This window comes from Lissotriton helveticus, chromosome 8 (assembly GCF_964261635.1).
Source record: "Lissotriton helveticus chromosome 8, aLisHel1.1, whole genome shotgun sequence".
In the NCBI taxonomy this organism is placed as follows: domain Eukaryota; kingdom Metazoa; phylum Chordata; class Amphibia; order Caudata; family Salamandridae; genus Lissotriton; species Lissotriton helveticus.
Window position 1 is genome coordinate 105,557,551 of NC_136069.1, and position 16,603 is coordinate 105,574,153.

The window sequence follows — 16,603 nt, forward strand, 5'->3', positions numbered from 1 at the left end:
TATTAAAAGGTGAGTGAGCCTGTAGGCCTCACTCTCATGACACAGGGTAAAACGGACCTGGTCACTCCTACTGCTCCTTACTGGGTATGCTGCCACCACTGCGCTTGTGCTGTTTAACTCTGGGGAAGGCAGTAACTGATCACCGCTACAAGAGTATCGCTTTGGGCACCTCTCCTGACAAGACCGCAATGTGTGAGATCTTTCCGTCTCAACATCGGTTATATGCTTCTTCTATCTAACATTCAAAGATGCTAGAATGTCAGCTGTTATACGTAGATAACATTCAGATCCACAGCAATCCGTGTGAGCGATTTGGAGACCACCACAGAGCATGTACAGCAATGGAGAAGCCAAAATTGACTCTTCCTTAGTGGATTAAAAATAGAGACCCTGGTCAGAGAGCTGTAGGGCTCAGTCCAGTCCCATCCACTTACCCTAGCTCAACACCAAATATTTACAGAAAGCATGCACTGAAGAGGTCTCATTTGACCTTTTTGGCACTCCTCTCTAATCTATTTAGTTGACATTGTCAGAAAGAATTGGTTCCCTTGTCTGTCTCTTGTAAGGGCTCTTCACTTGCTACTCTTATTTCAAAAGATGACCCCACTCCTTCAAGTAGTAGTGGTATGTGGCTCTCTGAAAAAACTCCAGAGATTTTGATTCGCGACTCATCGTCAGTTTGTATTTCATGGATCATATCTCACTTGCCATGAAGGCTCTGGTCGGGCTTCCGGTCCCAATAAAACATCTTGGCATTGTTCTTATAGCTGTGGTCCAGACACCCTCGCCACATGCATGTCAATTTGGGGTTGCACCTGCGACCCCTGGCTTGCCCGCTGCTACCCCGGCACTCCTTTTGAGACCCCTGGCCTCAAAAGTGGCAAAATCAGTGCCTGGAACACAGGGGCAGCTCTTCCTAATGGATGCTGGTTGGAACTCCACTTTCCTGGTTTATGTCAATTTTTGCATTGTACAAATAGTGAATATTATTTACTATTAGTGTAATAGAAAATGGCGTACATTAGCTGGAATACGACCGTATCTGGAAGCTACAGTAAGTAAAAAATGCTGTTAAATGTATGTTGTATTACATGCTCGCGGGTGAGTGTGTGTGTGTGCGCAAGAGATTTTGAATGTGTTAGTATGTAAAAGCATGTGAGTGAAAGTAAAAGTTAAATAGCGTGCAATGTCACTTCCGCTACCCCAGGTATTTTGGTAAATTGAAGTCCATGCCTCAGGCCTACCAGTTGCTGATAGTGTGCATCCTAGAGCCCACTCACTGCTGATTTATGAGTGGCTTGGCGTAAACTTTCTGGTGGGAGAATTCTCTTCTTTCAAGGCTCTGCCCTCGAACTTTATACACCCCAAGCTTGGTGCGACTACATGAGACTTCAGAGACACCTCTTACAATGCATGTAAGGTGTAGAACACACCTAAAGAAGCGTTGCCTCTCCCAGTTGACCTTCGTCTCTACCCCCTGCAAAGGTGCTCAGAAGGTGTTCAAACTCTGCATCAGCTCTTCACGAAACCCCAAGTAAATGAAATAAACCCCAATAACTTTGACATCATTGTTGTGGTTGCTGTGGTGTTTGGATTCAAGTCATTGAAAAGCATTCTGGGTACAGAGAATTTCATCAGGTTCTGTGCTTTATATACAGTGCACACCCTTTCAGGGTAAACCTAAGGGAGTCATGAGGGCACCTTAGTGATTCTGAAGGTACCATTCACCACAACAAATTTTACCTGCATGTTATACTGTTATTGATGAAGTCGTGTGGTGGGCATTTGGTGACCTAAAAAAACAGTCATGGGCTCCCTTGTCCCAAATACCTAATTTATAAACCATATATATATATATATATATATATATATATATATATATATATATATATATATATATATATATATATATATATATTAATTATGGCGCTTGTTCTTAAATGTTTTTGCCTGTCTTCGTAATAGATGCGCTAAAATTGTTACCTGCCAATGACGGACTTCGATCCACTCAATCTGGATTCGTGGATTTTCTGGTCTCAGATTGCACGAGTTCTTGCAGAAAACTTCTAGCTGGCTGAATTTGTCCCGTTGGGTTCCAGGGTGTGGCCATTGCAAAAGGTGAGAACCCCAGAAAGTGATAACTTTCGGGGTCCTCACAAAAGTCTGGAATACTTTTGCTACTCTATTGAAACCCCTCAGCAGAGAAATTGTCTCTTGTACATTCCCGTAGAGGAACTTCGTGTAAGGGAGGCAAGATGGCCGCGGGAGGGTTGTGGTGAACGGTCGCACCAAACCTCTCTCCCACCAGTAAGCAGTAGCAGAATGCTATAGCGATAGCACGAGACCCCCCCTGATGGCCTATGATTCTCTTTTTGCTGGAGCAGGAGAGTGCTTATCTGTTGATATACCGCATCCATTTAGTGTCTGGCTTAGAGGCAGTCTGATTTGTGAGTTTGCCAGGCTCAAAAGAAAACTAAGGTTCCTACTAAGCAGCCTGCTGCCGCACGTCGAGGCTGCATCTGACCGAAGAATTAAGGCTTCAGTACTTTCACTGTTCCTGAAAATGCCCCCCAGGCCTACGAGGACTGACAAAGTGAAAGCGAAGGATGCGATTGAGGTCACAAAAACGGCCCCTACTGAGCCGGAGACACCGGCACCGCAAAAGACTCTGGGGCCAACGAAGAATCCGGGTGCTATCAGGAAGGTGATCGCACCCCCGCTAAAGAAAAGAACGGACTCAAAAGGGGACTCAAAGGGGAAGATAGTCAGCGGCGATGATAATGCTACACTGGACTCGCGCTCAAGAGCACCAGGAAAGCCTGGGACTGAAGGCAGCTTGAAAGTAAAAAATAGAGGAACCCCCCTTAGGCAGCCCACCTTACCGGAGTCTTTTACCTCGCGCCCAGTGATAGTAGAACCGGCGGCGAGAAGTCCCCGCGACGAGGAAAGCGGCATCAGTAGCAATCAACGAGGCGTCCTCGAGGACGCAGCGGCAGCAGCGGTAGCGGCAGCAGTAGACTTGCTGGACGCCGAGATAGCCGGTGCTAGGCAACCGTCCACAGTGCCTGCCGGGCAGAGCGCTGACACGAGCGCTGGTGAGAAAGGGGAAACGGAGGCTCTGCAAAAGACTGTATCTCCAGGAAATTCAGCAGGGATTACTGAGGAAGATTTGGACGCCGGTAAGGGGGAGTCGGGGGGGCAAGGAAATGCCGATATGTTGGTGGCAATAATGCAGGTCGAAGCTGAGTTACTATTGACTAAAACCCCTAAATCTTCATGGGGAAGCTCTGTAAGCCTGGCGGCAGTAAAAACGGCAGGCGGCTACCCTAGGGAGAAGGAAGATCTATGCTCTCTGGAGGGGGAACATTTCTTTTCAGTAAATGAGGACTCTGATTCCATGCAGCACGAAGAAGAAATATCAGAAGAGGAGGAGGTTGAAAAAGAGGACGACGAAGACGATGAGGAGTCATAGTCAGCCACTACCTCCTCGGGAACAGATAGGGGCAAAGACTCTACGCAAAAGAAGAAACAGACCAGGTTGTGCAGACGCGGAGGGTCGCCTACAAGGGGGGCTGAGAAGCGACTGGTCTGCGATTACTCAGCAACATCACAGACCTATCGGGAAGAGCAAGATGCAGCCCCAAGGCAGGAAGACCCATTTGGAATGGTGTTTAGTATGTTTAGGCTTTCCTGTTTTCAGTTTCTATTCTTGGGAAATTCTGGTGGTGTTTTTTCAGTGTTTTCCAGTGATTTCAATACCTCAAAAAAACAGTGCTTTTCAGTGGTTACTCATTTTCGCGCCATAAAAAATAACTGAAATAGTGTTTTACCGGTGTTTATGGAACACTTTGCTTTTATTGCTTTTTCCATTTTTCTTCAGAAATCGTATACTGCTCTACATTTCAGAAGCTTAATACAGTCATGAAATACTTTCCATTGTCCTTTGAGTCCGCAGCTCAGATTTAACAAGCATTTGCAAAGCAATAGGTCTCGCATTTATGCAAGTTTAAGCTGCTCGTGTTGTAAATGACAAAGCCTTTTATTTATGTTTTAAAAACGAAAACAAAAATACAAGGCATTGTTAGTTGCAATGTCAATAGCTCCAACTCACGTAAATGCGAGACCTATTGCATTACAAATGCTTGTTTTAAATGAAAGCGTTAATTGGTCACTCAGCAAGTTGGAAGTTACAGTCTGTGTTCCAGAGTTGCTACCCCTCTTCTGCTCAGAGAGTGTTTCATTGCATTGTATCATCGAGGGGGTAAAGGGATGAGAAGGAAAAAGAGAAGGAAGAAGAGAAAAAAACTGAAGGAGGAGAGACAGAGAAGGAGGGAGACAATGGGAGTAGGGAGAGGGGAGAGAGGGGAGGAGGTAAACAAAAGGAGGAGAGAGAGAAAGAGATAAAAAAAGAAGGGGTATTAGTGAGATTGGAGGAGAGAGCGAGATGGCCAAAAGCAGAAATGGAAGGGGAAATACAAATGTGAGGCACTTGACATGGCTACTGCAGCAAGTAAATATAGCCAGACATGCGCTAGACAGCTCAGTTGAATTAGTGATGACATCTCAGTTAAGGAATGGAACACAGGGGTGCTCTTCTGTGAATTACTGTACTGTTCCCTTGAAGCTGGCGAGCTCCCTGCACCTTCTGAGTACAGTGATAAGTAGTGTCAGTGGGCCCCCAAATGTGAGTCAAGACGTGCTCCATCTTTGCTGAGGGTCCCTGTCTTTATGTGCCCCACAGGTTCCACTGTGCATGCTAAACTAGTACACGCATGCTAGGATAAACTAAATGCTTCTGCACATTGAGGTTGCCAGGGAATGGTGAGCAGTAATGGTTCAGGTGTGACAAGTAATCCTTTATATATTTGGTTTCTGCTCTACATTTAAAGAGACAGTGGGCAGTCGGAGTTTCAGACTCCTCTCCTTTGAGCCGGTGGAAGTTGCCCTTGCACTGAGCTCTTTCACAGATTCTGAGAGACGAATCCAAGGTCACCAGATCACAGAAAGCCGATTCTTTTGAAAAGCATGCTGCATGCATTGAAATAAAATAAAAACTTTCATAGCCCTGTGGGGGTTGCAGGAGGCAGTAGCAGGATGATGGGTGAGCACTGTGCAGGCATCAATTGGCACGCCTCGGCAGACACACACCCTCAGACTCAACCCCGAGTCTCTGCTTCTCCAGTTATTATATTTTTTAGCAAGGAGGCTTCCAGTGCAGCTGCTGGCAATTCTAGGCCAGTGACAGGCAACCCAGGGACTTGAGTGCAGCCTGATCAGTTCTGCATCTGCGAAGCAGAACTGCAGGGGCGTGGAACACAGGAAGGGTGCTCGGGGATGGGTCAGAAGGTACAGGTCTTCTCACTGAGCCTCCCCCTGGGCATGGGAAACCTAGTGATTAGGGAAAGTCTTACAGTCGTGTGTGGCAGCCAGGGTGAGACAGCATCCCTGGCACACACACAGTACTTCACAGGTCTTTAAAAGACCATTTGCTTCTTAATGAGACATTGTTATTTCTCACCCCTTCTTAGAGCCCCTGCAGCTCCACTCTGCCTATTTCTGGAAGAATCAGCCGTTCCCCCCTCACCCCCCCACCGAAAACAATTCTTAGCCCCCTCAAAGCCTGAACCCCCCCCCCCCCCCCCCCACCCCCGAAATTTGGCTCTAGCTGCGCTACTGTGCTGTGTGTAAATACACAGTGGCACATTTTCAGTCGTGGAGGAGAGTAAAATTAAGCTTATTTACATAGTGACGGTTTTCAACATCATTGCCATACCATCAACGCATTTCTTTTTTCACTCCTACGTTTGTAATTGAAAGAGGCCCACTTCACCTTTCATCCCAAATAGGCAGACAAACGCACAGTTTCAAACATGGTACAATAAATGCTAAATAGATTAGCAACAGTGGAACATGCAGCCATGCCAGGACACTACAAAACTTCTGAGTTACAGTGAGTTGTGTACGCAACCGGCACCCACTGACTGTGGCAGCTGCCGATCGCGTGCTGTCTCATGGAATTAATTAACCACACCCACACCGTCAGTGGCTGCATTGCAGCACCGCTCTCTCACTTACTTCTTTAAATTGGAGTATCTCGAGCTCGAGCCACTGCAGGAATAACCGATTGCCGCGTGCCTCCTCAGAGTCCTGCACTGAGATGTTGCCGGAAAAAATAAAGCCTGTCTTTCACCTCGTGGGGTTTTGAGGTAGCTTAATGAGCAACACATTTTATAAATGTACACAATTCGGGAAACTAACAAGTTCCTTAAACACCTGAAGCCTCATGGTGGAATTAATGTAATCAAGTGGCGAGCATTTTTTAAAGGCTATACCCACAGACCGAAGTTGGTGCCCAATTAGAAGTAGCTTAGTTTTGCGGTGCGCTAATCCTGATTTGTGGTGCTTCCTACTGTCCTTTTGAATGTACAGTGGAGGATTTAACAACAGCCAATTACTCATCGCTTTTGCTAAGCTTTCGACGTGGTTCTGCTCACCATTTTATGTTTGCAAGTCATGATTTCTTCTGTTTATGGGTTCAGCCGGGTATGACTGTACTTCGACTGACGGGCTGGATAGCAGTGTCTTCTGCAAATGAAAAGTCCTTCAACAATGACCCGGCTGGGCACGTCATCATTCCCTGCACATTTTATTAGCTGTAGTAAGAAAACCAACTATCTACTCGTTAAATAATGGTATTTTTAAAGGGCTGTGAAGTGCTCAGTTGCGGCTGCAGTAAGACAGACTGCAGACCACAGCAGCTCCTCTCCCTCCCACTTGAGCCAGGCAGGGGGCCTGGTGTTGATCTGGCCCATGGGCCATTCACACCTCGGCTGAATGCTTTGGCTCCACCAAGTGGCCAAAAGGCGCTACAACTATGAAAATCAGTGACACTCGGTTTAAACCAGGTCAGCTGTTTTTCATTCGGTAGTGTTTTTTCGAGTACAGTCATTTTAAACCGAATTCCGGACATCCTAAGTATGTTGAAGCAAATCCAAACAGAAGCAAGATCGACAAGCCGGAAAACAAGGCAAGACTTCAAGAAGATACAAACAACACTACGGAAAACAAATAAACTATACGAGGACTTGGCTGGGAGAGTTGCGGAGGTAGAGGAAAGGACTGGCAAGTTGGAGGATGATTTTGGTAGCTTTCGGGAATTTAAAACAGAACAGGAGAAGAGGGCAGACGATTTTCTTTGGAAGATGGAGGATTTTGAAAATCGTCAGAGACGCAACAATGTTTGCCTTTTGGGTGTGGCAGAAGGGCTTGAAGGGCAGGATCCTAGGGGGTTTGTGATCAACCTACTAAAAGGTGCATTTCCTGAGTCCCGGTGGCAGTGGGAGACGGAGATCCAGAGGGCGCACAGGTTCCCCTTTGCCCAGCGGAAGACATATGGGGCAGAAGGAGGCTCTAAAGCGACCTTCCCCAGGGCAATATTAGTATATGTGGGAAACTTTTTGCTTCGAGAAGAAATTATTCAGAAAGCTAGACCAGACAGCAAAAGAACTGTTGAGGGAGTTACTTTCTTCTCTAGGCCAGACTTCTGCCATGTGACAGTTGAGAGGAGGTGGAGGCTCAGGCAACTGATCTCGCAGTTTCAGGCTCTGGGGTCAGAGGCATACCTACTGTTCCCAGCTAAACTGAAAGTCATTACAAAGGGAAGAGTTAGGATGTTTATGTCGGAAGTTAAAGCCCAGCAGTTCATCCAGGAGCTGAAAAAATAGGAGGTATAGGGAAAGTGTAATTTTCTAGGATTGCTGTAGGGTTAGTACTGTGGGCTAATGAATGGGGTATAAGAGCGGCCAAAGGGGGGGGGGGGATGTTGGAGAGGGTGGGAGAGGGGTGCGATTAACGCAACCCAGAAGCGGCCACACACAGGTCATTTTGGACCTATTTGCCTGTAAGGGGGGGAGGGGGCTAGAAAGGGTGGAGAGGGTGGGGGGGGGGGTTGAAAATCACTGTCAGTTTGTAGGATTGTTCAGTTCCTTAGCACACATTTTTTTCATGTATTTTGTTGTCTGTTCTAAGGGTAGAAAAGATAGAAGGGATACTGGAGGTTGGATAAGCACAATTGATGGAAGTGTTAACACAAGCTGGATATACAGGAGAGTTCTTCATGATACTTTTCAATGTCTTATAAGGTAGTATCAATAAATGTATGTGGCCTAAATGACCCAAGAAAGAGGTCAAAAGTAGCAGCTTATCTCAGAACTTTACAAGTGGACCTAGTATGTTTACAGGAGACACACATAGAAGAAACGCAGATATATTTAATGAATCAGTTGGGGTTTGATGTACTAGCAGCTAGTAGGCAAGGATCTAGGACAAGAGGGGTGGCAATTTTAGGGAGAAGAAGGGATGTGGTAGTTCAAAGGAAGAAGGAGGATCAATGGGGGAGATGGGCTATGGCGGAACTATGCTTTAAAGGTTTCAGGTTAACGCTGGTAACCATGTATGGATCTACTGAGGATGATCCTGAGATATGGCAATTTATGGATGCAGAATTAGCCCAGTGGCCTGAACCAGTGATATGCTGCGGAGATTTTAATTTGCATGATCCAACAAGTTCATTCGTGAATATAGGAGGGGGGTATGTTGGAAGGAAGAGAAAGGTATATAGGGCTATTGCCAGCATGGTTGAGCATAATTCATTGGTGGATCCCTGGGTGATACAACATCCCTTTGTAGATAGTAGCACTTTTTTTTCGGCACCACACCAGGTTTTGGTTAGGCTGGACTATTTCCTAATCTCAAGGGCATTTATTTCTGGCTCATTGATTGAAAAACAACCTAGGATCATTTCTGATCATAGTCCGTTAGTATTAACAGTGAGGATTCCTCAGATACAGAGCAAGAGGTCGACGTGGACTTTTGACCGGAGCCTTCTGCAAGATAGTGAATATCAGAAACATATGGAAGGTTGGATTAAGTTCTTTTGGGAAATTAATCATGGTACTGCGCCCGTAGGACAAACCTGGGATTGCTTTAAGGCAGGGGTAAGAGGAGAAACATTGAGCTACGTTTTGACAAGGCGTAAGAAGGAGAGGGTGAAGGCTGAAGCTATTCGGCAAAGGTTGGTTATTGAGGAAGGGAAGTTAGTTACTGCGGTAGAATCCAAGTCTGGTCTGGAGCATTTGTTGTTAAAACTGGTAGCATTAAAGGCAGAAGCTGTAGAAAGTTTTTCTAGAAAGGCTGCGGAGAAATATCTGGCTAAAAGGGAGGAGGCCTATGAGTGTAGTGAGAAAGTGGGCCATATCCTTGCGGTTAAAACTAGGCATCAGAGAGCGGCGGCAGAGATAAAAGAGATACTGGATTCGCAGGGGAATATCGCCACAGATCCAGATAGGATAAGAGATGTTTTCAGAGAATTCTATAAAGAGCTGTATGCACGGGAACATACTGGGGGAATTGTAGAAATTAGCATCTATCTTAGGGACAGAATTCCCCCATCTCTCTCAAGTGAGGAAGGAGAAATATTAGAATCTACCTTACGTTTGGAGGAATTTATTGAGGCATTGGGTAGTTTACCATCAGGAAAGGCCTCCGGGCCAGATCAAATCCCGGTTGAGTTCTACAAAGTATTCCGTAAAAGTTTGCTGATACACATGTTTGAGGTTATGTTATTTGTACAACAGGGGGGGCAACCACCAGAGTCATGGGGAGGGGCCGATATAATTGTTATTGCTAAAAAAGGAAAGCCTCCATCTCTCCCTGGTTCTTACAGGCCAATTACGCTGATGAACTCAGATGTTAAGATCTACTCAAAGATGTTGGCAAAGAGGTTGGCAGGCTGTATTGAACATTTGGTGAGCTCATCACAACACGGCTTTATACCCGGGAAGGGTACTACCCAGCATATCAGGACGGTGATAACTATGATTGATGCAGCAGGGGTCACAGGCGACCCTATTTCAGCACTCTTCCTAGATGCCGAGAAGGCTTTCGATAGGGTCGCCTGGGAATATCTATGGGAGGTTATGAAGTGGTGTGGTATAGGGCCATGTTACATACTTGCTATACAAGCCCTGTATAGAGATCCGGCTGCAAGGATTAGAGTCAACGGAGGGCATTCAGAGATAGTTAATATACAAAGAGGGACTCGACAGGGATGTCCATCATCCCCGCTGCTTTTTGCCCTATATATCGAGCCACTACTTCGCAAACTGGAGGGAAATCCTGAGATTCAGCCTATGTCATTGAATGGTTGTATTGTGAAAACGCTTGCCTATGCCGATGACGTGGCTGTATTGACCCCGAATCCAGATTTAGCTATGGTAGGAGTGGAGATAGAGGCACATGTCTTTGGGCAGGTTTCAGGATACAGCTTAAACAAGACAAAAACCCAGATAGTTTTGAACAGTTTTGCAAGTAGTATGGATAATAGGGTGGTTAACAGTGCAACCTACTTAGGGATTGAAATTACTACAAATTTGGAGGAGGTGGTCGAGCTAAACATGAGTCCATTGCTGGCGAAGGTTAAAAGAGATTTAGAAAGAATAAATAATCTACATTTGTCACTGGTTGGGTGCACTAATGTGTTGAAAATGGTGGTTTTACCTAAATTTTTGTATTTATTTAGATCAATTCCTTTAATTTTTGAGAATAAATGGTTTAATATGTTAGAGGGTATAGTAAATAGGTTTATATGGGCTCATGGAACGACGCGCAGGGCTTATAAATTTATCACTCTACCAAGGGATAGAGGGGGCTGGGGTGCACCAGATTTTAGACTATATTATCTTGCTGCTGCACTTCACTATATGCAGGGGCTAATAGGTGGGAGTGGAAGGCTACCGAAAATTACTACTATGTCAACTGAAGTTTACGCAGCCGTATTAGGTCAAGATGCAGAAAACTGCTTCCTGTACCATACGGACCTGGGCTATCTTAGAAGACAGTCATATAAGACCCTTAGTGCTGCACTTAAAATTTGGAGTTCCTTTTTAAAAAAGACAGGTCTGGGAAGATTCAATAGGTACACTAAAATATACCAAAATAAATCCTTCCCTGCGGAGATTTTCGCGGATTCAGTAATGGCAGGTTGGGAGGATAAAGGGATACAACAGATTGGGGATTTAAGAAATTCAGTGGGGATAGTCCAATTTGAGGATTTGGTAAGTAGTTATAAAATAAGTAGAAGAGACTTTTTTAAATACCTTCAAGTTAGGAGTTTTTTTAGAAACAAGCGAGGGGGACCGGCGGGGTTCGAATCTAATGATTTTATGGAAGGGATAACTAAGGGGGAGGAACATTCCATTAGGTCGGCATATGCCTTTTTGTCAAAAAGCAGGTCGGATGATATGGACAAACACAGGGATAAATGGGTGGAGAAAGTAGGGATTACTTCTGAATCTTTTCATGAATCCCTGGAACTAGGTCGGTCCATTCTCTGTTCTGCTCCCTTGCAATCCCAACATTATAAAACCTTATTTTCACTAAACCATACTCCAGCCAGGATTGCGAAATGGGGGGGTACTGAGGGTACTACTTGTCCCAGATGTAACTCGGTTGATGCAGATATTGTGCATATGTTTGCTACATGTCCTCAGTTATATACGTTAATCAAGGATATTGAGTATTTTTTGGATAACTCATTAAGGATAAAGACAACCCTTACAGCGAGTTTGATTATGTTGGGAATTGGTACTGAAAATACCACAACAGCTCCAAATGATGCAATGTTTCTGTTTATGGCGACCGCTGTTTATAGATTAATGTTAGCTAGAGTATGGCTAGATAAGATTCCTCCATCCATGCAAATATAGTTATCAAATCTAATCTCTATACACAATTTAGAGAAACATATATATGCAAGAAAAGGTAGGATTGGGAGGGCTCGGGGTATTAAAATCTGGGGGCCCCTTGCGAGGTGGAGAGCAGGGATAGGTTGATCGGAGGGGTTGGTTTTTTTTTTGTTTTTGTTCTGTGCTTATTCCCTGGATTCTATTGAAATTCTACAATATTATACACTGATGTAACGGATTTTTCTTTTCTTTCTTTTTGTGAAATGAACAAATGTAAGATGGAATTTTTTTTTTTCTCAAATGTGTGCTTTGGTTGTAAAGTATAAAATAAAAATATATTTAAAAAAAAAAAAAGAGCAAAAAAAAAAACCCCTCAGCAGAGCACCATAAAAAAGTTGATGCAAATAGTACTGAATGGCGGGGGTTGGGAGCAGTGCCTCAGACGTCCTAGTTTTTTCAGGAGGAATGGGTAAGGAAATTGCTCCATAAGGACAAAAACTTAGAAATATGCAAGTGCCTTCTGCTGCCAGCTGCACCCCTGTGTCTTGACCCTCCATCAGACTGTACACAGGGGTCAAGTTATGGAAAACTGGCTCCTGCTTGTAAATCTACAAAATGTATATATTTCTATTTACCACGATTTGAGCCCTTTGCTGCTACAAGTTTTAGAATCCAGAATGCGAGATATTCCTTGGTGCTCAACTCTTGATAATTATCTTTGCATAAAGCTCTGAAGAGCTGTGTGTCTGAGTTTTCATCATTTTGTTCCCCAAGCATGATTTTCTAAAGCAGTGCCTTGTACTTTTTCACAGGTGTCCCCCAGGCTTTCTGGAATCCCCTTCCGGATATTTGCTCACTTGACTAATACGGTGAGTATACTGCCCTGCACCTTTATGTTCTTCTAGATGTGGGAAAAAGTGCACCCAATTTGCTGAAAATAAGTTGAATTATAGGGAGACTGTTGTGTGCATGATCACATGGTGTGTCAAAGAGAAGCGGTGGTGTTGGGGGCTAGATCTTTCTTTGTTTCGCTTCTTGTGTCTAGTTTTCATTCATTTTGTGCATGTTATTTCATGTGCTGTGACCTGTATACATTTCAGATCACACCCTCTCCTTTAAACGTCCGACCCCTGCATCCTTACGATAACTACTCTGGGCTCATCAAACTGCCAACCAGTGCATGAATTCACCCACCCCACCCTGCCCTGCCACCTAAAGATCAAAACTAACTCCTATTCATTTAACCCCTTACCTGCAGGGCTAATTCCCCCACTGTGCTGGGGGGCGGGGGGTGGAGGGGGGGGACGCGCACAGCGCCCCGGTGCTCATGACGAGCTGAGCTAGTCATGAGCCGCGGTGGCCATGTGCTCATGACGAGTTGAGCTTGTCACGGCCACACCCGTTTCTGTAGAACATTCAGCACAGCGGGGGAATGAGCCCCGCGTGCGAGCGTTGCGGCCGTTATGACGAGCTCCGCTCGTCATGAGCACACGGCCACCGTGGCTCATGACGAGCTCAGCTCATCATGAGCATGGGAGGTGTTAATCCACCACAAAGAAACTGGAGGAAATGCATGTCACGGTTTCCTTAAGAGTGCAAGACTAATCCCAACAACAGAAAAAAACACTACTAACCCGGGGCTCCAGAGCTGCATGCTGCCCAGACTAAGGCGCTACGACACCTCATCAAGGATAATATGTGCTACATAAATGCAATTATAAAACAAATACCACATGTAACGCACACTAATACTAATACCACAGCACTCCGTGGTTGGGCAGTGGATTGTAGTTCATACAGGCTGCATAATAATTCCCTTTTACCTCTTGACATTCTTACACTCACATAAGACAAAACTGCTATGGGTCATTCATGTCCATCACTCAGTAACAGTCCACAGTAAATAAACCCCCCATCACCAACTGATCAGGCACGCAATACCAGAAGAGATCTTTCACATGCCGCTGGCTAATGGAGGTATTTTAATTTAGTCCACCACTGCAGGTACCTATCAGCTACATACTGTGAACGCTTCCTGACACCTGACAATGATAATCATAAATTGGATGATTTTAATAAATTCCATTCCAGCAGATCTATCTACCATTAACATATGCCTGCTGTGGACCTTAAACTTTGTACAAAACTAGCAGCCCGTCCCGACGTTGTCCGGGAGCAATTAGGCTTCAGGGTCCCCGGCCGCCCCGACGTTGTCCGTGGGCCCCCGGAGCCTTCCTCCCTATATTGCAGTATTATACCTCTATGTTTACTTTCTACGCTTTTGTAACCAGCACACGTAACTTTTTCCTCCTGTAATGCACCGTTTGGCTCACTTTTTTAATGCTCCGTTTGCTTCCTCTTGCTACCTGCACACGTCACTTTTTCCTCCTATACCTCTATGTTTACTTTCTACGCTTTTGTAACCTGCACACGTAACTTTTTCCTCCTCTAATGCACCGTTTAGCTCACTTTTGTAATGCTCCGTTTCTTTCCTCTTGCTCACGATGTACGCTTTTGTAACCTGCACACGTAACTTTTTCCTCCAGTAATGCACCGTTTGGCTCACTTTTGTAATGCTCCGTTTGTTTCCTCTTGCTCACGATTTTCATTTTTTTTTTTTTGTGAAAACTTTTTATTGGTTTTAAAACAAGAAAACAAAAGAACAATACAAAACAAGGCAGTACATTAAAACGTGTCATCACGTGGTCCGTGGGGGGGGTGTACATAGAGGAATCAAGCAGCAGTGCAATCAATAATTGGGGGGGGGGGGGAAAGGAGACCAAAATATGTACACAACAACTATATTCCTGCGGAGGAAACGTCAGGTTGGGAGGAAGACAAATCAGCATCAAATTCCGACATTGGGGGAGCACATATATCTCCACGGTATGCGTTCCATTGGGTCCACACTTTCCCCCACTTGCCTGGTTTGCCACGGGAAACATACACAGTTTTTTCTCGAAACATGCACCAATCCATGTTTTGTGTCCACCCTAGAAGTGTCGGAGGCTTCTGAGCACCCCACAGTTGGGCAATATCACGCTTGGCTACCATGTTGCCCAAGGTCGCCCAGCGGAGCTGCGCTTGATTGTAGTCATTCGGCTCCCAGACATTCAACAAGCATCTACGCGCTTCAGGCATTAATCGCACTCCCGTGACCTCACTCATTACTTCATGTACGCGGTTCCAATAACGTATCACAGCAGGGCACTCCCAGATAATATGAAGGAACGTAGCCACCAGACCGCAAGCGCGCCTGCACAGTCCATCCATCGAAAATCCCATTCGAACCAGACGTGGGCCAGTCACATACACCCTATGCAAAATTTTCAGTTGGACGAACCGAAGACGTGCCGGGATAGCCACTTCCTTCGGGGAAGAAATAGCGGACTGCCAGTCCTCATCATCGAGTTCTAGACCATCTCTGGTCCACAACCCTCGAAGACTATCTAGTAGATCAGTCCTGGTATTGATCAACTTTTTATAAATTAGCGAGATCGTGCTATCAGGAACGTGACCATCCAGAATCCGATCCTCGAGCGGGGATGCCTCCGGCACGTCCGAGCCTAGTGGAAAAACAGACAAGACCGCATGCCGGACTTGCGCATATCTGAAGAATTCCTTATCATGCAGCCCATACTCAACTTTCAATTCCTCAAACGTCTTGACCCTGCCCTTGATCCATACGTCATCTACCCTACTGATCCCGATCATGTCCCACCGATCAAATCCCTTCGATTGCCAAAGGGAGCCCAGTTTATCCGAAGCATACAGTGGGGTGGCCCGGGTCGACCTATCGGCCCATCCCGTGGCCGCCGTAGCTCTACGCCACACCTGCACTGCTGTTTTGGTGGGGCCCGTAAGAGTTTCGCCAGCTGATTTCGCATATAGAGCCCTATTGTAGTCCCCACCGTGTAGCAACCATCTGTCCATCGCAAAGGCCGGGTTTAGTGGGGAAGTGTAGGTGCCATGGTTGATGGCCCCCAATTGAGAGGCCCAGTAATAGCGACGAATGTCCGGGAGAGCGATGCCGCCATCGTACCAAGGGAGTGTAAGCTTCGAGAGGGCGATGCGAGGACGGCCCCCCCATAACAATTGCCGCTGTAGACTCTCAATCTCACGAAAATATTCCGCTGGCACTACATCAAGCGTGTTTTGAAGCGCATAAAGGAATCGGGGGAGCGACATCATCTTAAACAACGCAGCTCGTCCCAAGGGAGAAAGGGGGAGTCTGCTCCAAGTCCCGACATCCGCCCGAAGGCGTCTGAGAGGGGGTAGAAGATTGCGCTCATACCGAAGTGTGGGGTCCAAGGTGACAAAGATTCCCAGATATTTGAAACCATCTAGTACCACCGGAATAGGACAATCACGGGGCAGGAGAGGAGTATCACCAGAGAGAACATAAACGCAAGATTTAGACCAATTTATAACTAAGCCGGAATTTTTACGGAAAGAAGTCAAAACGTCAAAAAGGACGATTAACGACTTTCGGGGCGATGTGAGGTACAAAAGGATATCATCTGCATACAGAGATACACGGTCTTCAAATTCCGGAGACCATCGAATGCCCTTCATGGAAGGTTCCCATCGCAGCCAAGCCGCCAGTGGCTCTAAAGCAAGGGCAAACAAGAGTGGGGACAGAGGACAGCCCTGGCGCGTACCTCTACCGACAGCAAAGGAGGCCGAGACACGTCCATTCACCACTACCTGGGCTAAGGGATCAGCATAAAGCAATCAAACCCAACGGATAAAGGTGGGCCCAAACCCAAATGTGGAAAGGACCGCCCAAAGATAGGGCCATTCAATCGTGTCAAACGCCATGGTGGCGTCCAAAGACGCCAAGATGGCCGACTCTCTCA

General features: G+C 45.9%; 1 protein-coding gene across 1 annotated transcript in view; it reads left to right on the forward strand.

Annotated features, from left to right (window-relative positions):
- Nucleotides 1-16,603, forward strand: part of LOC144772413 (uncharacterized) — a 277,094-nt gene that overhangs the window by 34,831 nt on the left and 225,660 nt on the right. Inside the window, exon 2 of the mRNA XM_078656706.1 lies at nucleotides 12,557-12,613. Coding sequence (XP_078512832.1) covers nucleotides 12,557-12,613 — 57 coding nt within the window. The remainder of the gene's footprint in view (nucleotides 1-12,556; nucleotides 12,614-16,603) is intronic.